Source organism: Pyrus communis, chromosome 3, assembly GCF_963583255.1.
Source record: "Pyrus communis chromosome 3, drPyrComm1.1, whole genome shotgun sequence".
NCBI lineage: Eukaryota > Viridiplantae > Streptophyta > Magnoliopsida > Rosales > Rosaceae > Pyrus > Pyrus communis.
The window spans coordinates 26,364,772-26,390,647 of NC_084805.1; the positions used below are offsets into that span (position 1 = coordinate 26,364,772).

The 25,876-nt window shown below is 38.2% G+C and overlaps 2 protein-coding genes across 2 annotated transcripts; both read left to right on the forward strand.

Annotated features, from left to right (window-relative positions):
- Window positions 1-671: 671 nt before the first annotated feature.
- Window positions 672-3,314, forward strand: LOC137729722 (pollen-specific leucine-rich repeat extensin-like protein 3). The gene has a single exon (XM_068468732.1). It carries the CDS (start codon window positions 705-707, stop codon window positions 3,141-3,143), a length of 2,439 nt encoding a protein of 812 aa, XP_068324833.1. The 5' UTR covers window positions 672-704; the 3' UTR covers window positions 3,144-3,314.
- Window positions 3,315-14,110: 10,796 nt separating this feature from the next.
- On the forward strand, window positions 14,111-16,174 carry LOC137728522 (pollen-specific leucine-rich repeat extensin-like protein 3). Its single transcript, XM_068467287.1, has one exon. It carries the CDS (start codon window positions 14,567-14,569, stop codon window positions 16,172-16,174), a length of 1,608 nt encoding a protein of 535 aa, XP_068323388.1. The 5' UTR covers window positions 14,111-14,566.
- The last annotated feature ends 9,702 nt before the right edge of the window (window positions 16,175-25,876 follow it).

A 25,876-nucleotide genomic window follows, 5' to 3' on the forward strand; every position in this document is an offset into this window, starting at 1 on the left:
CTCAAGCCATGTGGTCGAAAGCACTGATCTTTGGCTAAACTCTAGCAGTAGACTCGGATCACAGCCATATTAGCTCAAGATTTTAGTCAACGTAAAAGTTTTGAAGTCGTTTTTTAGGAGAGATTCTTACAATATCTGAGTTACATCTTATCTTTCTATCTCATGAATAATATGTTTGACAAAAAATTGATCGGTATTACATCTTATCTCTCATCTCACTCTCATTGTATAACTATTACATTAATGAAATTATATTTTTCATCTCTCATTCTCATCCATTACATTACCTATATGACCGAAATTTCTTATTTCTCTATCTTATTCTTTACGTGACTCATATGGTATACGGTAATAAAAAAAAAACGTAAACGTAATTTTTTACCCAACCAAAGAAAAAAGAACGAATGAAAATGAGACCTAGTCATTGTCGGTCAATCGTTTAGCCATCAGATGCAATTTAGGCAAAAGTTTCCAACAACTCATCATGTCCATTACCAAACAGAAACCCTAATTTTAGACATCATTCCAAAAAGCATCAGCAAATTGCTGGAACGAACCAAACATGCAGAGAAATTTTTGCACAGCCTCTCATAGAAACCTAACCAAAGTGCCCTCCATCTCAATATAACACTGCCTCCTCCCCCTCTCTCCCCCATCTCTTAATAAGCAGCCTTGGGCAAAACCAAGGAGGCAGTGGAAAAATCATGCAGGCCTATGGCTGCTTTCTAGTTAGCTTTTTCCTTTTCTCTTATTTTTCCTCTTTTTCCTCCGCCCTAACCGATGCCGAAGTGTCATTTATTGCACATCGCCAGCTCGTCAGTCTCCCAGAGGGCGGCGACATTCCTGACAACTATGAATTTGAGGTTAAGCTTGATCTGAAGTTTCCAAATACCAGGCTTCGACGCGCATACATTGGGCTTCAAGCTTTGAAAAAGGCCGTGTACTCGGACCCTTTGAAAACAACCCAAAACTGGGTTGGCGAGAATGTATGTGCTTACACTGGAGTTTTCTGCGCCCCGGCTCTTGATGATCCGGAAATTGAGGTGGTGGCAGGCATTGATCTCAACCACGCAGACATCGCCGGACACCTTCCTGCGGAATTAGGGTTGTTGACGGACATGGCCTTGTTCCACATCAACTCCAACAGGTTTTGTGGAATCATCCCCAAGAGCTTTAGAAGGCTAACTCTTCTCCACGAGTTTGATGTTAGCAACAACCGCTTCGTGGGATCATTCCCCGACGTTGTCCTGGAAATTCCCAACCTCAAGTACCTCGACCTCAGGTTCAACAATTTCGAAGGGAAGTTGCCTCCTGAGCTTTTCAACAAGGAACTGGATGCTTTGTTCTTGAATGACAACAGATTCACATCCACCATTCCTGAAAATCTCGGCAACTCCCCCATCTCGGTTCTTGTCGTTGCTAACAACCATCTTGAAGGCTGCATCCCCAATAGCATTGGAAAAATGGTGAACACCTTAAATGAGGTTGTATTATCCAACAACAAGTTTACCGGATGTCTGCCTCCTGAAATCGGACAACTTGCAAACGTGACGGTTTTCGATATTAGTTCAAACACATTCAGTGGGATTATGTCGAAAACTTTAAAGGGCTTGGAAAAGGTGGAGGAGTTGGATATCTCACACAACATGCTAACTGGGTTTGTTCCTGAGAGTATATGTATGTTGCCAAACTTAGGGAACTTCACGTTCTCGTACAACTACTTCAATGGAGAGACCCAAAAATGCGTGCCAGGTTCTTTGAAAGATGTTGTGTTTAATGACGCGAGCAATTGTTTACTGGACAGGCCAAAACAAAAGTCGGTTAAAGAATGTTATGCGGTGGTGAGCAAGCCAGTGGATTGCGATAAGGCAAAGTGTGGCGGTGGACATGGGCCTTCGAAACCTTCTCAGCCTCCAGTTGAGAAGCCAAAGACACCAAAGCCTTCACCTGAACTGGTTCCAACAACTCCTACACCCAAACCGCAACCACCCAAAGAAGAGACACCCAAGGAACAACCTTCAAAGGAGGAGCCACCAAAGGTGCAAGCGCCCAAAGAGGAGCCACCAAAAGTGAAACCTCCCAAAGAGGAGCCACCAATAAAGGTACAACCTCCCAAGGATGAGCCATCAACGGTGCAACCTCCCAAAGAGGAGTTACCAAAGGAGCAACCTCCAAAAGATGAGCCACCCAAAGAACAACCTCCAAAGGATGAACCACCCAAGACACAACCGCCTAAAGAAGAAGCACCCGCTCCAGAGTCGGTGGTTCCAATTTTCCCTCCACCAATTGTTCAAACCCCTCCACCAGAACCCTTTGGGCAAAGTCCTGTCATTCAAATCCACCCTCAACCACCACTAGTTCATTCCCCTCCACTAGTTGTAGTCTCGCCACCACCTCTAGTTCACTCTCCTCCACCATCACGAGTCTATTCACCCCCACCACCAGTTCATTCTCCCCCACCACCAGTTCATTCTCCTCCACCACCACCAGTCCACTCACCTCCACCGCCAGTGCACTCGCCTCCACCACCAGTGCACTCGCCTCCACCACCAGTCTATTCTCCTCCACCACCAGTGCACTCACCCCCACCACCCGTTCACTCCCCTCCACTACCAGTGCACTCACCCCCACCACCAGTCCATTCTCCTCCACCACCAGTACACTTACCCCCACCACCCGTCCACTCCCCTCCACCACCAGTGCACTCACCCCCACCACCCGTTCACTCCCCTTCACTACCAGTGCACTCACCCCCACCACCAGTCCATTCTCCTCCACCACCGCCCGTTCACTCCCCTCCACCACCAGTGCACTCACCCCCACCACCAGTCTACTTTCCTCCACCACCAGTGCACTCACCCCCACCACCAGTTCACTCCCCTCCACCACCTGTCCACTCGCCTCCACCACCAGTCCACTCGCCCCCACCACCAGTCCATTCTCCTCCGCCACCAGTGCACTCACCCCCACCACCAGCACCGATTCACTCACCGCCACCTCTTGTCCAATCACCACCACCAGCTTCTCCATCTTTGTCACCTCCTCCTCCCATTTTCTCACCACCCCCTCCAGACTTCGTCTTGCCACCGACCTTCGGGTTCCAATACTCATCTCCACCTCCGCCAATGTTCCCAGGCTACTAAGCGCACTACGATATCAAACTCGTTGCTCGGCCCTGCATGAAACTTTGTTTATAAATATTTACAACCTCACAAAAATACACCCACTTTTGTTAGTTGACCATAGCTCGTAATTCATGACATCAAAGTGTAAATCTTTTCATATGCTATTCAATGCAATAAAAGGACGTTATCGGCAAATTTCATATCCATTTTTTTTTTCTTTTGTTTAATTTGAAGAATTTGCTTGATGTGTGTGAATGCATACTACAACAAAAGATCAAGCACCACTACATCTAATTCTAGGGTAATTCTAGAGAGATCATAGTCTTCCTTGCATTTTCCATAATTCTATTATATTACCTTATAATATTGATTAGTTTTCTAGACCGTCGTAAAATGAATGTTAGCTCACATTTTTTTGGAAAAATGTGATTGAGTTTCTTCAAGATCTTTTATCTTCGTGTTAAAAGAAAAAATTATAATAGCTACGATTTAACTCTTAATTAGTGGTTTTTAAGTTGGGAAACAAAATACAATAAAATACTAACTGTCGGGGCCTACAATTGATTTTTGACAGCTATAATGGATTTTTGGCGGCCAAAACATCTCTTTAATATCTTACATGAATTTATAGAAGTTTTATAGTGCGGTGTTAATGCCAGAAAATAGGTTTTATGATGGTGTTTATGAACCTTTTGCAAAAACAATTGAAACATGATGAGTTACACCTCACAATCCTTGTAAGGCATGATTTGATATATGTCAATTTTTGTAAAGTATTTATTAGGAGTAGTTCAATTTTGTGTTGGGTGATGCACTCCGCACATCATTTTTTTTTTAAATCTTTCACTCACATTTTGTAATTTTTGTCTTTTGATCATTTTTAATTCATTTGATCCGACGATCAAATTAAGACAAGTATGGCAAGGTAAAAAAGGTGTGTATATAACATCAAGACAGCTTCTGAGATTTTGGGAACCCTGTGCGAAATTTATGAAATGGCCCTTCCTTAAGATAGTTACAAAAAAAAATAGAACAATGTATTAATGTTAGAAAACAATCACTTAAATCAAAACGAAATTTATCACTCATTGATTGCAAGTTTACAAATGTCATTAATTATAAGTAATAAAACTACAAACATAACCTTCATTAAATAATAAAAAAACAGTTCAATCTTAATCAACCAAACATGGAAAAAAAAACTTCAAAACTCAAACTTTAAAGTTTCACTTGAATATATAACATTATCATATTATAAAGGGGCGTTTAGAATTAAATGCCTCGTTGTTCTATTTGTTAGATTAAACATCTATTCCTTTTAGAATTTTTATTAAACATTTTCCTACATTATTTTCGGTGCCAAATATTATAAGTAGCATTTTTTTAATGCAAAATTACACAATTTGCCATATATATAATGTACCAATTAGCTAATAGGTATCCAAATCTCCTAGAATCTAGTAGACGTATGTTTTAAAAATCTAAAACATATCAAATTTGATTTATTTATGCTTCTAACGTGATATATACTTATGTTCTTATTTCACGACCATTCTACAATCTTTTCGTGTCATTTCTTTTCCATTAGTTGATACTCTTCCGTCATCCTTTGTGAGTCATGTTCATTCCCTTTCTATTTTCATTTTATGCAAACCTCTTGATTTGAGTATTCATACCATGGTATGTTTGGAAAATAGATTCTAGTGGTAGATGATATGGGGTATGTTTCCATTTAGTATTGGTAGGTTTCTAGCCGATATGTTGGTACATTTTAAGTTGGCATAGGTACATTTTATATCTACATCGGCATGTTTCAATTTGGTATGGGTACATTTTTAGACGATATGTTAGTATGTTTCAAGTTGGCATGGGTACATATCCTATTAGCATTGGTACGTTTCAATTTGGCATCGATACATTTCAAGTCATATCAGTACATTTCAACATGGCATGAGTACAATTAAAATTAAAATTAATATATTTAAAATTGGTTTCAATTTAAAATTCACATTCATATATCTCATACCGGATGACATTAATCTCATTCCAACTAACCCCTTTTGTCAACAACTTTTATACAAATTATATTGTAGTACAATATTTTAATTAAAAGCACTTGTTTTCTATTGCATACTACACAACTATGCAATCACACTAGAACTCAACAAGATAAATGTAGCGTCCATGGTGTTTTGATCATGTTGGATTGGCTATCTCCATTTTTTTTGTTGCTGTAAGTTTTTTTTTGTGATCAATGAAATTTTATTATAGAAAAATAAATGTTAAAAATTCAAAAATTAAGAGATAATATTGATGATTTAATAGTTAATATCTATTCATTATCCAACATAGGGGCATAAATTCTGACACGCCAAAAAACCTCTATTAACTAACAAGATTAAGTAGGAAATCAACATATAACATTTTTCATTTAGAAAAAAACTAATTAAAATAAATTTAAAAATGCCTAGGTGGGACATTCTAATTTTCTCTATAATAAAATTGAAAAAAATATTGTTTGTAGGGTGGTATTATTGACACTCAAATTATCTCATTGTACTCCAAATTTTAATATTTAGGAAGGAAAAAAAAAATATTCTTATAAAGGGTGCACAATGAGATTTTAAAGTGCTAAAAAAAACAAAATTTCAAATATAGAACATTATTACATAATATTAGATGCCAAAAATTTTGGGATCCCTTCAAATTTGGGGCCCTACCCGACTACACATTTCGCTCTCCCCAACGCCCCCTCTAGATAACACCACCCTATTGTGTTATTGTTGAAATATGCCTTAACCCACCCATGGGCTTTGTTCCTAGGCTCAAGAGACACCTAAGGATGGTGGTAGTTGACGGAAAACCTTTCAGAATTGGTGGATCGACGACACTGCACCCATTGGTGCGGGTTTCACTAAATCAAATCCAATTTCCATCAATTTTAGGTTGTAATTGGTAGAGGGAAGGTTGTGGCGTGTTTCTCAGGTGTTTGTTTGACATGGTTCGCCGTAAAATCGACGAAAAACCATCGGAGGGGGTGAAGGGAACCGAGTAGGGTTGCATAGAGAAACCGGGTAAAGGGTGATCTGGTACTCCTTCTTTTTCTTCCTTCCCTCCTTTCTTCTCTTCTAATTGGTTCCCTCCCTTCCCTCTCTCCTCCCCATTGGCCACCCTTCCCCCTCATTTCTTTCCTTTCCCTTCTTCTGATTGGGCAGTTTTTCCCCCTCTAGTTATAGCCTTCCATTTGCCTTAAAAGTGACGGGAAGGCTCCCAAATTTTATGGAGCCTTCTAGCAAATGGAACAAAGTTACCATTTTACCCCTAACCTTTGCTCGTTTATATTTTATTCGTTATAGCTCCAAATTACGTTTCGTTTGTGCTCACGTGCTCGTATCGATGAGTACTATCCAAATATGTAAAGAAAAGTAGGAAAATATATGCAAATAAAATACGTCCTAAAAAATTCTGTTTAGTCCATTTATGGCGTTTTCGTCCTTTTATTGAAATAAATTTATGCTCCGCAAATATAAACACATCAATAATAATAATACAAAATACGTAATTTTAAATAGTGAAATCCGGGGACGGGATTTCACACGAATTCTTCTGATCTGGGCTCCAACAAGAAAGAGGACGAGCTAGGCTCCGATGAGGAGAGGGATAGCAATTCCGATCTAGGCTCCGATGATAAAATGTTGGTTCATTGCCGTTGAAAATATTTAATTTCTGGGATTTTATTTTGGTTGGTGAATTGATGAGTGGGTTCGCATGGAGGGTGGGATTTGATGAGATGGGGAAGACGGAGAAGACTAGGAATAGACGTGGCTTTTTGTTATTCCTTATTTTATTATTATTTTTTAACTTTTGTCTGTGTTATGATGTTTTATTTATTTGTTTATTTTCTGTTTTTCTTCCTTTTCTACATTTTAACAACAATTATTTTGTGAAATTATTTAAAAAAATTAGGGAAATTTTATTTAAACCTATGTAACATCTTTCTACACTCAACTTACTTTTTGCATCCATTTGATTTTTAACTAAACTATCAATATCTCTTTAAACCCAAATTTACTACCTAAAATACTCTTACAAACCTAATCCAATATGCAAATTTACCTTTACCCCCATTTGACTCTTAACTCTATTAATGATATTGTGCATCCATCCAATGATTTTAGCTTTTGAAAAGGTATCAGGCAAGGGAAGAGGATCCTCTCCGGATCCACTTTGTGGGGATCCTAGGGATCCCACATCCTAGCCGTTCATCGTTTATCGTGCAGTCAGTTTTCGTTAGGTATTATTTGTGTTTAAGTTTAAATAAAAAAGTCAAATGATTTTTTACAGCACGATACACGATGAGTAACTAAAATGTGAGAATCCTTAGGATCCAATTCCTCAGGTTTAGCAGGTGGATTTGTTAGCTATTTAATTCTTTATCCGAAGTGATTGTGGACGACTCATTTCTTAAATTAGTGTCTTCAAGCATTGATTAGTTACAAGAAAAATGTAAATCATATTGGAGGGCATGTGGACACAGGACAACAACAACCATACACGTACTAGCAACAGCAGCAGAAATCGTATTGGAGGGTGTTTTGGGGTGCAGACAGACTCCGGGAGAGTGTCCAATTTGTTGTTGCAGAAAGTTTAACAAAGGCTACTATGCGGGATTGATGAAAAAAAAATTGAAACTCAAATACTCATCTTCTAAATTCTAAAATAAGTTAAATTAAATGAATAAAATATCCATAAATCGAGTCATACCTTAATTTGATTATTTACAACTTCAAAATCACCATCTATTAATAAAAAAAGGCTTTATATATTACCACCCCACAAAATGTTGGATACACCCCACATAAAAATTTAATATTAAATAACTTATTTATCCTACTATGCAATGACAATTTTGACCTTATTAGGTTAAAAAAAATTATATACACCCCAAATCACTTTTTACGTATTATTTATCTTCAACTATCAAAACCCCTATGACCCTCTATTGTTGAACAAAACCCTAACCAATGAAACTACAAACATGTTGATTGAGAAAAAATTATTTTTGACGAATGAAACACGAAATCGATGTTTTAGAAGCTTCACATGAGGTAAGACTTCATATTATTTATTGTTTTAGTGATTTTGTCGACATCGATAATTATTTAATTTTGCTTTTGATGTGTTATTCAAGCTTCTATGTTCGTATTCATCTTTTACGGATCACAAGGATTACATAAAGAATTAAACACCTAAAATTACCACCAAATATTAAAAACAAACGACATGGGTTTTAATGATGGAATTGAAAACAACCCACACATGCTTTAAATATCATGCGGTATCTTTTGTCAAAATTTTAATAGGCATTATTTGTCCAAATTAAAATGTGGGGTGTATGGAAAATATGGGGTGCATATAGAAAAATGAAAGGTGTATATTAAGAATGTGGGGTGTGAGGGTATTATGGAGAAGTAAGTGGGATGTATTAAGATAATTTTTAATTGAAAAACCAAATGTGGGGTGTATTAAGTATGTGAGGTTTATTCAACAATTTGTGGGGTGTTAATATAATAAGCCTAAAAAGAAAAGCTTGTTTTTCTCTATAAGAGCTATTAGGGTTTTAGCCGAAATGAATGTAGGATAAACAAAGAGTGATGCTAGGGTTTAATTATAGTATGTGAGTTTATTGATAAATTTGAGTTTTATTTTTAATTTTATTTGGTACTTAATAGTAATTATGCAATATATGGTAAAATAGACAATTAACATTTAAAATTTAAGTTGGGTATAGAAAGAAATTATATGGGTTTAAATTTCCCAAAAATTATTATTGTCCGACGTGTTATTTGATGCACTAATTAATCTGATAGAATACCAAACGCCCGACTAATTTAGGCAGTACTATCTAACGACTATTTATTTTATCCGACTGAAATAGTCAGTATAGTCTAAGCTGCCAAACGAGGCCATCTACCTCTATCAAAGGTTCTTTTTGCTAGGATTTTGTGGTTGCCCTATAACGTAAGTGCAACATCCCACATCGCCCAGGGGAGTGGATCATGTAAGCCTTATATGTATATTCACATCTCTACCTAGCACGAGGCCTTTTGGGATCTCACTAGCTTCGAAGTTCATTGGAACTTTGAAGTTAAGCGAGTTCGCGCGAGAGCAATCTCAAGATGGATGACCCACTGAGAAGTTCTCATGTGAGTTCCCAAAAACAAAACCGTGGTTGGGGCCCAAAGTGGACAATATCGTGCTACAGTAGAGTCGAGCCCGAGATGTGATGGGAGCTCGGAACGGGCTGTGACAGTAAGTATGTCATACATGCCGTATTTTAACACTAAAATGAAGGTATCATATATGCTTCCATCGTTTTTTTCAACCTTCGTGATATTATTATGGTTTTATAGGTATACACAACATATGAGTTTTTTTTTAAAAACTATTTTATTAAAAAAAAAAAAAAAGTACTTTCGTAGATAATTGTAAGTTTGAATATGTATAAATATTTAAAAATGTAAACTTATGTTGCTGATGACACACCTCGATCAAGATCAAGGCATGCTGGCCGTCATGTGGAAGTGACGTAACCATGTGCACAGTGCAGAAGCTAATAAAATAATAATAAAAGTATGAATAAATAAAAAACCAGCTTTACACAAAGTAAGAACATACATGTGCAAGCGTAAGTGTGAAAAACAAAGTTCAGAGCTCGAAGACCTAATGCAGTCCGGGAGAAATAACCCTACAAAAACACACCCAAAGGTGGTCCTACACTGGTGATAATCTGTCAGATATGTCGGGGAAATCCTCTGGGGAGCCACCAAAAGTGCTAGCCAACTAGAACCTGGAGGGGCGCAAAACAAAAAATGTGAGTGGGTAAAAACAAAGTTTTTCAAAAACCATTTCATAAACAAGGTTCTAACCCCTCGCCGTAAAACCTGTGTACTTCCCAGAAAAATAGAATATACATATATATAAGTCATGCTCAAAAATATGTCATGCCAAATGCCTCGAATAAATGCAAGTGCTCAGGAAAATGTGAAAATCAATGCCATGAATCTGTCAGCCGGAGTCACCTAACGTGACTTGTATGGCTAAATCTAGAGCTCAAATCTCCATCTCACTAACTGTACCTGCACACGAGTCGGAACCACCTAAAGTGGTCTGTACGACAAGACTGGGTGTACAATAAGTACGCTCAAGTGCTACGATCACGTGAAGGCTGGGCGAATAATCGCGGGTCACCTACGAGTTGGAACCACCTAAAGTGGTCTGTACGACAGGACTGTGTACCTAACTTGGATCCAAGATAAGCGTGTGGTGCGGGAGGTGAACATCACGTGAAGGACTGTGCCCAACTCTGGGCAGGAGCACTAACACCAGGGTTGCAGGTTATGAGCTTTCTATGCATCTCAAATCACTACTGAACATAAACATAAATCATAACTCACCTGGTACTTACCTATGCGTCCGCAACACCAACACATATATAAATATGCAACAATAATGCATAAATAACTGGGCAAACAATATACGTGGCATATAAACATATAAACATTTCATTTCACTTTCTGGGAAAAGCATAAGTATATAGGTATATACGGAAAACCAAAAGCCCACTCACTGGTATGTAGAAGGGTCGTAACCCCCTTGCCTCGAGTGACCGCGCTCGTCCTCGGGATAGGTCTCACCTATATGCAAAACAACTATAAAAACGTTAAATTTAAAGCACATAACCAACATTATGAAATAACTTCTCATACAATACTCAAATGGGGTGTATGAATACACCAACGTGATCTACTCAACCTTAGGAACATCCCCATATTTTTAGAAAAAATTTCCACCGCCGCACTCGCCGGCCAAGGCACGGCCACACGCGCCGCTCACGCGCAAGCACGTGCCTGGCACACTGACGGCGTCAGTTAACGCCGTCAGGAATATTCCATTAAATCTGACAGATTCCGTTAACGCCGTTAGGAATATTCCGTCATCTTCTCCGGCGAAGCTCCAGCGCCGTCGTCGGCGCAGGAAAATCGGGAAAACTTTAAAACCTTGTATCTCACTCGTTTTTCAACCAAAATTTCACAAAATTGGTACCAAAATGAAGCTTACAACAAGAGGAACAAATCCATACCACTTTCAAGCACTAAAACACACGGAATCTCGCCGGGAAAACACCACCAACTCCGACCAACCTTGTAACTCACGATCCCGACGTCCAAAACCTTCAAACGAAACACCCCGAGCCTCCTAAGGACCTCACCAAGCTTCCTACAAGCTTGAAATTCCCAAAAACACAAGAATTAACGTGTGCATGAATAATGACCAAATCGGGGTATCCCGAGTTCGACGTGAAAACGAAGGTATCCTTATCTGAAATGGGTATGGTTGAATTCCCAAGGACCTCACGAGCACGAATATGTAATTTGTTTCCTCGATCTGTGAAAGTTTGGATGATTTTGGTTGTGTCTGTACATGTGGGGATAGAAATGGGAAAGAGAGAGAGAGAGAGAAATGGACATGGTACGAAATAGGGAAAAGGGTGAAGGGATGTGGGAAGGTGTGTGTGGTCCAGAACCAGCCAAACAAAACCCAAAACAACCACACAACGAAACCAACATGCTAGGGGCAAAATCGTCATTTCACCCCTACGGTTCGAAAATCTGGAACGGACTGTCATAGCTGATGCATTAGTTAAGGAATTTAAATATATTCTTTGTTACCTCAAAGAGTGAAATAGGCACAAAAAAATTGAAATTGGACAAGAAAATATAATTGAACTCTTAAAATTTAGCCTATGATTTTGGACCATCTAAAAACTCATTTTCGTAAAATATGTGATAATTCTATTTCTGCAAGATCTTCCCATTAAGAAAATTAATATAAATTATTTGGAAGCGGTCTTACAATTTATTGAATCTCATAAGTTATTTTTTTGTTGTAATTTAAGTTGGAAAACTCAAAAATTAAGTAAACTAGCAAGGCCTAAAATACATTTCGGAAGCCAAAACGGTTTTTTGGTTGCCGAAACATCCTTGGAATGCCCAGTAAGAATTATAACGGAGCTTACAGTGCAACAAAAATGGCACGGAAATTGATTATACTGTAGAACTTTGCAGAACCATTAAAACTTGGGAGTTTTAATGAAACACTTCTGATACTGTTCATTTTTAACGAAAAACCGTTTTTTTATCTTTTCTTGGTACTATTTACTACACCTTTATTTGTCATTTTTCATAAAAACTAAAGTTTTTTGAAACTTTTCGTCAATTTTCCTTTAAAACTTAAGGTTATAGCTCACAATATTTGTTAAAAATACAATTGTTGAGTACTTGAGTTTTAGCATCGTTTTTGCACGCACATCACAAAAAATGTTAGGTAACGGGCCTACCATTTGGTGACTCTTATAAGTGATTTTTATAACATTTTATGATCAATGCCGGTTCTGAGGGGGTGCAATAGATGCCACCGCATAAGGCTTCCAAATCGGAAGGGCCCCAGATTTTTCAAATTTGCATGCATTTATGTATATATAGTAGTATGTGTAGAATATTACAAACTTGAGTCTTAGTGCAAGTGGTATTATTGCTTCATTATAGCGGCCTAGGAAATGGGTTCAAAACTCATCTTCATCATATTTTTAGTTTATTTTTATTAAATGCATAAGCTTCTACAAAATAATATGAAAATTTCACACAACAACTACCCTCTAAATAGTTAAGAAAAAACAATACGTCACTTTTCTACTTGTTGATTTGTTAAATTGGTTTGTACTTTTAGAATTTATAGAAGTTCAATTGAAAACTCAAATTATTTTTTTGAACAAAAAAAAATAAAATTCTTAGTGTTTTTTAAGGTCTCCAATTAGCTTTCGAACAGGGCCCTGTTACGATGGAGAAATGGAAAAATCTATAATAAAATAGTGGGATTTGGAGCACATAAGTTTCCGACATCAATTAAAAATTTTCAACGGCCAATGTGTAATGTTCTGCATAGGTTACGAAGTTTTTATGCGGCGAAACTGACACAAAAATAGAATTTTCTAGAATTTAATAAAACCGAGTAAAATGATAGCCTACAATCTTTGTGAGCGATGCTTTATTGAGTTTTCATAAGATCGTTTGCCAAAAATGTTAAAAAAAAAAAAAAATTATAGGCCACTTGGAAACGGTTCTCCAATATAAATGTGGAATAAATAATGATGTTAAAAAAAATAAACAAAGTAACTTTATATTGACGTGTCAGTATTCCTCCATCATTTATTGATTAACACATATAATGACATTTAGCTCAAAGTGTAGAGCGAAAAAAAGCACTGAATCATTTTGTAAAGAAAAAGAGAACCAAGAATATGAATGCCGTCGAAGCTGTTTTTGGTATTTGTTGTTCTCGACAGGTACGAATTGCAATGCATTTTTTGCTTATGTTCTCTGCATAGTACTAAGTTAATAACCAGTTCATGACATTCTGTTGATTTACATAAAAAGCATGGCCAAAAGTTCAGTGATAATTTGGATGAAAATATTTTGTTTTAAAAAAATGTTTGTCCGGGGCTTGTAACTCCAGCTACTAAAAGTATTTACCTTTATAATCGAAACAGAGTCGACTTTAAAAGTGTGCAATATGTGCGACCGTATAGGACCCCAACTTTTTAGGGCCTTGAATTTTAATAACCTTTTGTGACAGTAGTACATGTTCTTAAGACGCGGGAATATTGAATACAGTAGTGCTTAGCTGAGTTGTCAAGCTTCCATTATTTTCGAATCCCTGCCTTCATGTTTGTTATTTTTGTTTTTGTTTTCCAATTGTGGTATTAGAGCGTGTTTACATAAGAAGAGTGGAATGAGAGAAATGAGAATTGCACTCATTCCAAGTTATTCAAGTGTTTAATAACACTTGGGGTTTAGGGTTGTTTCTCTCTGCCTCAATGGGCAACGACCAATATGAAAGAAGAAGAAGGAGAAAAGAGATGGGAAAGCTGAAAAGAGTTGGGGGATGGGTGCAGCGCGGACTTCATGAGAAAGAAAAAAGAATTGGGGGATGGGGAAGACAATCAGAAGGGAAGAAGAAGAAGAATCAAAAGTGAAGAGTCAGAAGAAGATGGGAAAAAGAGATGTGGGAAATATGAAAAGAGTTGAGGCATGGGGTGCGGGCTTTACCAGAAAGAAAAAGGAATTGGAGGATGGGGAAGAAGAACATCACAGGTGAGGATTAGTTTAGGTCTAGTTGTGGTGCGATGGATTAGTTAATTCAGTCCAACAAAAAAACTATACATACAATGCCTAATTTTAAAAAGCCAGAAAGGCAATTACTCAAGTTTGCGAATCCAACAGAGAAATTATTGCACAGCCTCTCAAACAAACAAACCAAACTGACCCCCCCCACTCAATATATTCTCCCTCATTCACCCTTTTCTCTTCATCAGCCAAAATATGAAGGCTGTCTACTTTCTGCTTTCCTTTCTTCTCTTCTCTTCTTTCTCATCATTCTCTTCCGCTCTAACTGATGCCGAAGTGTCCTCCATTACTCGCCGCCAGCTCTTACATTTTCACAAAAGCGATGACCTACGCGATGAAAAAGAATATGAGGTTGAGTTGAACGTAACTTTCCCTCACACCAGGCTTAGATGTGCATACATTGCACTCCAAGCTTGGAAAAAGGCAATTTACTCAGACCCTCTTAAAACAACTGAGAATTGGGTTGGTGGTGATGTTTGTGCTTATACCGGAGTGTTTTGTGCCCCGGCACTTGATGACCCCAAAATAGAGGTTGTGGCCGGCATTGATATCAACCATGCAGACATTGCAGGATACCTTCCGGTCGAATTAGGCCTGCTGAGTGACATTGCATTGTTCCACATCAACACTAACAAGTTTTGTGGTGTCATTCCCGAGGGCTTTGCTAGGTTAAATCTTCTCCACGAGCTTGATGTTAGCAACAACCAATTCGTGGGATCGTTCCCTGAAGTTGTTCTCAAAATTCCCAACCTCAAGTACCTAGACCTCAGGTTTAATGACTTTGAGGGAAAATTGCCTCCTGAGCTTTTCAACAAGGAATTGGATGCTTTGTTCTTAAACAACAACAGGTTCACATCCACCATTCCTGACACACTTGGAAACTCCCCCGTCTCGGTTCTTGTGGTCTCCAACAATCGTCTAGAAGGTTGCATTCCTCACACCATAGGAAAGATGGTGAACACCTTGAATGAGGTCATCTTCTCTAACAACAAGTTTGGTGGGTGTTTGCCTAATGAAATCGGATACCTCTCAAATGTGACGGTGTTTGATGTTAGCTCAAACACATTCAGCGGGATCATGTCAAAAAAATTCGAAGGCCTTCAAAAGTTGGAGGAGTTGAACATTGCACATAACATGCTAACCGGGTTTGTTCCTGAGTGTTTATGCAACTTGCCTAGCTTGGGAAATTTCACATTTTCCTACAACTACTTCAATGGTGAGGCCAAAGAATGTGTGCCGGTTTCTCAGAAGGACGTTGTGTTTGAAGACACAAGCAATTGCTTGCCGGATAGGCCTAAACAGAAGTCAGCAAAAGAATGTCAAGCTGTAGTGAGCAAGCCAGTGGATTGTAGTAAGGCAAAGTGTGGAGGTAGACCAGGACCTTCAAAACCTTCCCTTCCTACGCCAAAACTGCAACCACCTATTCACTCTCCACCACCACATGTACAAATGCCACCATTCCCTGCACCTTCAGGTCAAAGTCCAGTTGTTCCAATTCACCCTAAGTCACCACTGGTTCATTCGCCGCCACCACCACCACCAGTCCATTCTCCTCCACCACCTGTAGCAACACCACCATCACCCGCATCTATAGGGCAAAGTCCCGTTGTTCCAATTCAACCTAAATCACCCCTACCACTAAGGAAAACTCCACCACCATTAGTCAACTCACCCCCACCACCAATTCACTCTCCCCCACCACCAGTGCATTCACCCCCACCACCGGTCCACTTGTTGGATAGTGGCCAACATTGCTTTCGGCTACACAACAATCCAAACAACTTTGGCTATAAAAAATTATAAACAAAAGAAGGTGGGAAACACCTTCCTTGTTTTAAGGAGAAAAAAAGGGAAAGGTGTTTGTTGCTTTTGGAAAAGTTGTGATGAGTGCTCATTATTTCGGTTTGAAGAAGAGAGAGATGAGAGCTTATTTCGGTAGAGAAGAAAGAAGAGAGAAGAAAGAGCTTTTCTTCAGAGAGCAAGGGAGAGTTGCAGAGAAAAAGGGAGAGTTGCAGAGAGCCTAAAACAGAAGAAGAAAGTTGTTGCTTCAATTGGTTAGTAATCATCCACCAAAGTAGTTGTTGTTGTAATAGCTTTGAGCTATATGTATAGAGAAGAAATTATTCATTATATTTCTTTCTCTATTTGTTTCTTTGGTGTGTGAGAGCTATTGGGTGTATTGGGTTTTTGGGTTGTGAGATTGCCAACAAAAGTTGTTGCTTCAATTGGTTAGTAATCATCCACCAAAGTAGTTGTTGTTGTAATAGCTTTGAGCTATATGTATAGAGAAGAAATTATTCATTATATTTCTTTCTCTATTTGTTTCTTTGGTGTGTGAGAGCTATTAGGTGTATTGGGTTTTTGGGTTGTGAGATTGCCAACACTTTGTAAACTCCCATTTGGTTGATAGTGGATTATTGGGTGAGCTCCTACTGCTCCGAGGACGTACTCCAGTTACACTGACTGTGGAGGAACCTCGTTAAAATCTTTGTGTCTTTTATATTTTGTTCTTGCATTTCCATTTGATATATTCCTTGTGGGCTAGCTTGAGTTGGTTCCAAAAGATTTTGGTGCTATCCTAGCACAACAATTGGTATCAGAGCACTGGTTGCTCTTGGGTACTGTCTAGTTGCCAAAGATGTCAGACGGGCAAGATGAGAATCCTTTTGGAAGCAGCTCCGGGTTTGCAAGAACTACGGTGCAAAATGCAAAGTTCGAAGTGGAAAAGTTTGATGGCACAAACAACTTCGGGATGTGGCAATGTGAGGTTAAAGATGTGTTGGCTCAACAAGATCTTCTTGCCGCCTTGGGAGAGAAGCCTGAAGCTATGTCGAAACTGGAATGGGAGAAATTAAATTTGTGGGCTTGCTCTTCAATTCGGTTGTGCCTTGCAAAAACTCAGAAGTATTTTGTGATGCGGGAGACTTTGGCAAGTGTGTTGTGGCAAAAATTGGAAGACAAGTATATGACGAAGAGTGCAGAGAACCGGCTACACTTGAAGAAAAAGCTCTACCGCTTCCAATACAAAGAAGGTACAAAAATGATTAGACACCTTGATACTTTTAATAAGTTGATTGCCGACTTGTTAAATTTAGATGAGGATATTAAGGATGAAGATAAGGCCTTAATATTGTTGAATTCCTTGCCGGACTCTTATGAGCATTTTGTTACCACTATTATGCATGGTAAAGAAACTGTGAAATTTGAAGATGTGTCAAATGCCTTGATGAATTATGAAATGAGGCATAGAGATAAAAATCATGATAGTACCTCTGAAGCTTTATTTGTTAGAGGTAGATCATCGGAGAGGAGATCCTCTTCTAGCAGAAAAAAATCACAGTCTCGACCTAGAGGAAACTCTAAAGGTAGAAAACATTTGGAAAGGGATGAATGTGCCTTTTGTCGTAATAAGGGCCACTGGAAGAAAGATTGTCCTAGATTGAAGACCAAAGGCAAAGAAAGTTCTGAAGCTAATGTTGCTGAGGTTGAAACAGATTTTTCTGATTTTGCTTTAACCACTTCCTCATCATTTGATTGTGCTACTAAGTGGGTTTTGGATACGGGTTGTACTCATCATATGACTCCTCACAAGGATTGGTTTTCAAGCTTGAAAAAGTTTGATGGCGGTGTTGTGTTCATGGGAGATGACAATCCTTGCACAACAAAAGGGATTGGTACAGTTCGTTTGAAGTTGCATGATGGCATGGTTAAAGAGTTGACAGGTGTTCGGTATGTACCGAATTTGAAGAAAAATCTTATTTCTTTGGGAACTTTAGAAGCCAAGGGCTTCAGGTTTCATTCAGATGGGCAGACATTGAAAGTGACTTATGGTGCACTTGTTGTGATGAAAGCTCCTCGATGTGGCCATTTGTATTTATTGCAAGGAAGCACTGTGACAGGTGAAGCGTCTGTAGTCTCAGAAAATATGGGCACATCCGATTCTGATACTACTAGACTGTGGCATATGAGGTTAGGCCATGCTGGTGAGAAAGCTCTACAAGGGCTTGTGAAACAAGGTTTTCTAAAAGGTGCCACGACTTGTAAGCTTGATTTCTGCGAGCATTGTGTCTTGGGGAAGCAAACTAGAGTGAAGTTTGGTACTGCCGTACATCAGACGAAGGGCATTCTTGATTGTGTGCATTCAGATGTTTGGGGTCCTACAAAGACTCCCTCTTTGAGTGGTAGACATTGGTTCGTGACCTTTGTTGATGATTATTCAAGAAGGTCTTGGGTCTACACTATGAAGCACAAGAGTGAGGTGTTGAGCATTTTCTTGGGTTGGAAGAAAATGGTTGAGAACCAGACTGGGAGAAAGATTAAGATTTTGAGATCGGATAATGGTGGTGAATACACATCCGACCCTTTCTTTAAAGTTTGCAAAGAGGAAGGGATTGTGAGACATTTTAGTGTCCGGGGAACTCCACAACAAAATGGAGTTGCAGAAAGATTGAATCGAACCTTGCTTGAGAAGGTTAGATGCATGTTGTCTCAGTCGGGTTTAAGCAAGTCGTTTTGGGCAGAGGCAGTTACTTATGCATGTCACATCATCAACCGATTACCCTCAGCTGCTATTCAGGGTAAGACGCCAATGGAGGTATGGACTGGAAAACCTTCTACTGATTATGATTATATTCGTATTTTTGGTTCACCTGCTTATTTTCATGTAACTGAAAATAAACTTGATCCTAGAGCCAAAAAGGCTATCTTTCTTGGTTTTAGTAGTGGTGTCAAAGGTTACAGGTTATGGTGCCCGGAGATGAAAAAACTTGTAATCAGCAGAGATGTGACATTTGATGAAGAAAATATGTTTAGAGACTCTGAGAAGAATGTGAAAGATGTCCAACAGGTGGAGCTTGAGAAAGTTGCCTCTAGTACTTCAAATCCTATTTCCGCTGATGTCGAAGCCACTACAAGTGAAGAAGTGGGAGACCATGAGGATGTTGAAGAAGTTGAACTTGAAGATTCTATTCAAGTTGAAGAGCAAGTTTCACCTCAAGAGTCTATTACCAAGAACAGAGGAAAGAGAAATATTACCAAGCCAGCTCGGTATAGTGACTATGTTGCTTTTGCTCTTCCTATTATTACTGATGAGATTCCATCCAATTTTGAGGAAGCCATTGAGAGTGAAGAAAAGGAGAAGTGGTGTAATGCCATGGGCGACGAGATGAATTCTCTCATGAAAAACAAGACTTGGGAGTTAGCTAAATTGCCTAAGGGTAAGAAAGCTATTGGTTGCAAATGGGTGTATGCCATGAAGGAAGATGTTGCTGAGAATAGCAATGTCAGATTCAAAGCAAGATTAGTTGCTAAAGGGTATGCACAAAAGGAGGGCATTGACTACAATGAAATCTTTTCTCCAGTTGTGAAGCACTCCTCAATTCGCATTATGTTAGCTCTTGTTGCACAATATGATCTTGAACTTGTGCAACTTGATGTGAAGACGGCTTTCCTACATGGTGATTTGAATGAAGAGATTTATATGTGTCAACCGGATGGGTATAAAGTGAAAGGGAAGGAGAATTTGTTTTGCAAGTTGAAGAAATCACTTTATGGCTTGAAGCAATCTCCAAGACAATGGTATTTGAGATTTGATAAATTTATGAGAGGTCAAAATTATTATAGAAGTCAATATGATCATTGTGTGTACTTCAAGAAGTTGCAAGATGGGTCTTTCATTTATTTATTGATATATGTTGATGATATGTTGATTGCCTCAAAGAATGTCGAAGAGATTGAGAAATTGAAGAAGCAAATGAAGAATGAGTTCGAGATGAAGGATCTTGGTGAAGCAAAGAAGATCCTTGGCATGGAGATCACTAGAGACAGAGAGAAAGGTTTGGTATGCTTGAATCAAAGACAATACCTTGAGAAGTTGATTCGGAAGTTTGGAGTTCATGATTCAACCAAACCGGTTAGTACCCCTTTGGCTCCTCATTTTAAATTAAGTTCTCTACAGTGTCCTAAAACTGATAAAGAGAAGCTGAAAATGAAAGATATACCATATGCAAATTTGGTTGGTAGTTTGATGTATGCAATGGTATGCTCTAGACCGGATATTGCTCATGCAGTTGGCATGGTGAGTCGATATATGCATAATCCTGGTAAAGAGCATTGGAATGCAGCTAAGTGGATATTGAGGTATCTCCATGGTACTCGAGATGTTGGTTTATGCTTTGAGAGAGATGACTCTGGTATTGGTCATTTTGCTGTTGGTTATGTTGATTCAGATTATGCAGGTGATCTGGATGGAAGGAAGTCTACTACAGGCTATGTATTTACTATGGCTAAAGGGCCAGTTTGTTGGAGGTCCATTTTGCAGTCGTCTGTTGCCTTGTCTACTACAGAGGCTGAATATATGGCAGTTGCTGAAGCTATAAAGGAAGCCATTTGGATACATGGGCTGATTAGAGATTTGGGGGTTGATCAGAAGCAGGTGGAGGTGCATTGTGATAGTCAGAGTGCCATTTATTTGGCTAAGTATCAGGTTCATCATGCGAGGACCAAGCACATAGATGTGCGTTATCACTTTGTTCGTGAAGTTGTTGGTGAAGGAGAAATCATTCTCCAGAAGATTCCAACTAAAGACAACCCCGCTGATATGTTGACTAAGGTTGTTGGTGTAGCCAAGTTTGTTCATTGCTTGAACTTGGCTCACATTTTGCCTATATAAAGAAGGCGTTGAGCAGTAGGAGTTTTGGAGCATTTGGCTCGGCATGAGTTGTTCTCTTGCTAGTGATTGGGAATGTTGTGTATCAATTGTGTTGGTTGTCTTGTCATGGCGTTTTTCGGAATTTGGCCAAGGTGGAGATTGTTGGATAGTGGCCAACATTGCTTTCGGCTACACAACAATCCAAACAACTTTGGCTATAAAAAATTATAAACAAAAGAAGGTGGGAAACACCTTCCTTGTTTTAAGGAGAAAAAAAGGGAAAGGTGTTTGTTGCTTTTGGAAAAGTTGTGATGAGTGCTCATTATTTCGGTTTGAAGAGGAGAGAGATGAGAGCTTATTTCAGTAGAGAAGAAAGAAGAGAGAAGAAAGAGCTTTTCTTCAGAGAGCAAGGGAGAGTTGCAGAGAAAAAGGGAGAGTTGCAGAGAGCCTAAAACAGAAGAAGAAAGTTGTTGCTTCAATTGGTTAGTAATCATCCACCAAAGTAGTTGTTGTTGTAATAGCTTTGAGCTATATGTATAGAGAAGAAATTATTCATTATATTTCTTTCTCTATTTGTTTCTTTGGTGTGTGAGAGCTATTGGGTGTATTGGGTTTTTGGGTTGTGAGATTGCCAACACTTTGTAAACTCCCATTTGGTTGATAGTGGATTATTGGGTGAGCTCCTACTGCTCCGAGGACGTACTCCAGTTACACTGACTGTGGAGGAACCTCGTTAAAATCTTTGTGTCTTTTATATTTTGTTCTTGCATTTCCATTTGATATATTCCTTGTGGGCTAGCTTGAGTTGGTTCCAAAAGATTTTGGTGCTATCCTAGCACAACACCACTCACCCCCACCACTAGTCCATTCTCCGCCACCACCAGTTCACTCACCCCCACCACTAGTCCAGTTACCTCCACCACCAATCCATTCTCCTCCACCCCAAGTTTACTCTCCTCCACCACCAGTCCACTCTCCACCTCCCCCTGTACAGTCACCTTCACCACCAGTCCACTCTCTTCCACCACTTGTGCACTCACCCCCACCACCAGTCCACTCACTGCCGTCGCCAATCCATTCTCCACCCCCACCAATCCACTCTCCACCTCCCCCTGTACAGTCATCTTCACCACCAGTCCACTCTCTTCCACCACCTATGCACTCACCCCCACCACCAGTCCACTCACCACCGTCACCAATCCACTCTCCACCACCTGTGCACTCTCCGCCACCACCATTCCACTCTCCACCACCACCTGTGCACTCTCTGCCATCGCCAGTCCACTCTCCACCCCCACCTGTGCACTCACCCCCACTAACAGTCCACTCACCTCCACCATCTGTTAACTCACCACCACCGCCTTCTCCTTGTCCTTCTCCTTCACCTCCTCCCTCCGTTTTCTCACCGCCTCCTCCAGAGCTCAGCTTTGTCCTGCCACCTACCTTCGGCTTCCAATACTCATCTCCACCTCCACCAATGTTCCCAGGATACTAAGCACTCTACATTGCGACTCTTATTTTTATAAATTTTACAGTCTCAGAGAAATACACTTACCACTTTTAGTTAATTATAGCCTGTACTTCATGACATCAAAGTGTATGTAAATCTTCTGCATATGCTTGCTTGTTTCAATAAAAAACATTCTTGGCAAACTGTACATTTATTTTTAGTTTGCCTTATTTCTTTCATTTAATTCTTTTCGACGTGGATGAATGAAATTGTCAATCAGATCCAATCACAAATTTTAATATAATTAAAGTTACAAATATTAGAATGTAAACGCCAGGAACTGTAACTCGCCAATGTTTGGGATTTGTTATAATTTTCATAGCTGCACATAAACATAATGGATTAGAAGAACTTAACACTCGTTAAAAAATGACCATCTGTCTGACGCACTTATGAGTATGAATATGATGATTTGACAATCAAGAATCAAAATTTACCGGATACAAATCTTGGACAGACGAGTGGGAAGAGGGAATTGCCGTTGGATCAGATAAATAAATTAAGCTTTCTGTCTCGCACGCACTCCGACTGTTGGACTCGTCTCTAAAGGACGCAAACCTCATTTCATCACCGTAAATACATGGATTTATGTTCAGTTCATGAACTATAGCTCGACCTTCAAGCATGCTCACTACTGCAGACATTGTAGGTCTTAATGCCAGTGCTGGGTTAGTGCATAGTATAGCGACCTTAATCATTCTCATTGCCTGTTCCTTGTTAAAGTCAGAGCCCAACTTTGGATCGACCAGCTCCATCAGATTTCTTCCAGTCTGTTGTAAAACAAAAGCCTGCAATATACAAAAGACCCTGGAGATGAACAAAAAAATGAAAAAAACTTCCACAAGAAATGTCTTGATTGTTGTTTTACATTGCTGCATGGGTCGCTGAAATTCCAGTCCTTTTTATTCAGTTGCGCAGCTATTTCTCGAAGTGCTTCCACTGCCATTACAAACACCAAATTTCCATACACCAAAACAAAAATAAAAACTTATGAAAAGGTTAAAAGTTTTTTGACAATCAAAAATGTTTTTGACTTGCAGAAGCACTAACAAAAATTTTGACGTGTTTCTAATAAGAAAAATAGATACAATCTCAAAAACACTTATGAGTAAAAGTGTTATATACAAAAGCAATCCTAACAAGTTTTAAAGTAGTAGAAAACGGAAATTTTACCCATGAGAAATTTTAAAATCCTAATAAATTCTGAAATGATAGAATTTAAAATGATGATGCGGTAGGATCTGTTTGTGATTTAATACTTAGAAAGCACTTTTTTTTTAAATGTTTGCGACTATTTGAGCGTGGCTCAATACTACGTATTACATGGATGAGTTGTTAGATTTGATTTTCATAACTATAGATCTTTTATTTTCAATCTTAGACATTCATTTTTCCTATCATTAATTGTATGGCTGCTGAAGAAAATTGTTTTTTTCATAAGTGGTTTTGCTTTTACTAGAAGATTTTTGAGAGTTGTATTGAACGAGGTTGCTCACCACCCTTAGCTGGTGGTTATGCTCACCATCCTACTCATTATCATTAAATGAGTTTAAATTTTGAGTTTTGTATCTATTCACTACTCAAAATTTGAAATTTAAACTCATTCGAACGTGATAAATAGAGTGGTGAACATCACTTGAAATTGGTGAGCAAATATATATATTTCCCCTAATGGTATAGAAATTGTGAAGTTTATTATTTGGCTAAAGTGTAATAGAATTTAAAGAGAAATTTAATAACTCAAGTCCTGCAATGTTGTGATGGGATTTTTCGAGATTCTACTAGTTATTTTCTTGGTGGTTTCTTCTTAAGCTTGGGGCATCATACTTCTTTCTATGTAGAACTTCATGTTGTCATCCTAGCTATGGAGTTAGCTCATGCACGGAATTGGCAAAATTTATCGCTTGAAAGTGACTCTTCTAGTATGATATCTTGCTTTCCTTCTGATCTTTGTCTCCTCCTTGGTCTCTTCGAACTCATTGGAAAAATTTTGTTTCCTGGTTGCAGCACATAATCCCCCCTCCCGTCGGGCCCCCTTTCTTGTATTTTCTTATTTGAGAGAGATAAGATTTATGTGTTTTTCTCTTCTTTTTTTTTTTTGTATCTTTTTTTTTTCAAGAAGGATAAGGTTTATACCCTACCTTTATTTTTGTATTTTATTTTGCTTGCTTTATAAGAATAAGGTTTATATTCCTCTGACTAGATATAATTTTTTTTCTTCATATGAATACAATTTCTTCATACGGCCGAGGTTCTCCAACAACAAAAAAAAAACGAAATTTAATTCCATCTTTTAAGCGACACCAATATATAAATGAGTGATCGTGGGATGGGGTCCAATTGAGGCGGCGTTGATGGTGGGACAGTGGCTGCAACGTTGGTAGCGGTGGCGAGGGGGTTTAAACTCGTGAGGTAGTACTGGTACTTGATTAATTGTTTGTTTCTTCTTTGAAATTTTCACTCTTGAATTTTATGACCTCAAAATTATTTTTTTCATGCAAAATTTCTAGACCTTTTTGTTTGGGAATCCAAACAAGGATTTGGTGCATGTTGATCTAACTTTTGTTCCAAATTTATTTCAACATAAATGATTTTAGAGATTTTGAAATCAATTACATATTTTGAAAAATGTAAAAATTGAAATTAATTACTAAACAAGTTCTAAAAAATAAAACATGGGGATGTTTTGATATAGACGCTTTGTTTTTTAATTTCGTTGATTAAATATTTGTTCATTTTAAGAATTTGATTAAATATTTTTTCCACAATTTTACTAAAGGTACGATTGACTATCTATAATATTGGTACACTTGATTTTATGGTAATTTGAATTTCTGGTACATTTTGTTTCTTGGTATTATTTAGAATCTAAATGTACAAAAAGTTGACGTTTATTTTCAAATGTACCACAAGTTTTAAAATTTTAACAAATTAATGAAGTTTCCTATGAAAGTATTAATGACGTTTTTTTAATGAAGGAAGAGACTAATTAAATATAATAACAGAAATAAAAATTTACTCTTTTTTTAATGATAATGAGAAATTAGTTAAATTAATATTTTTAATAAAGTCACAATTTTAAAATTCACTAAATTGTAAAAAAATTAGTTGTTAGCTGGTGGATATATATTAAATAAATAAAAAATGTTGAGTTGGCAATTGATCAGAGATCTTAATTAAATTTTGTAAAGAAACAGATATTTAGTCTAAATAAGTTAGAAAATATAGGGGATTTTAGTTACTCCAAAAAAATATTCACTTTGCAAAAAAAGATGAAAATAAAAACAAGAAAAATAAAGACTTTGACAATTAAAAAAAAAAAAAAACGAAAAATGAAGACTAAATG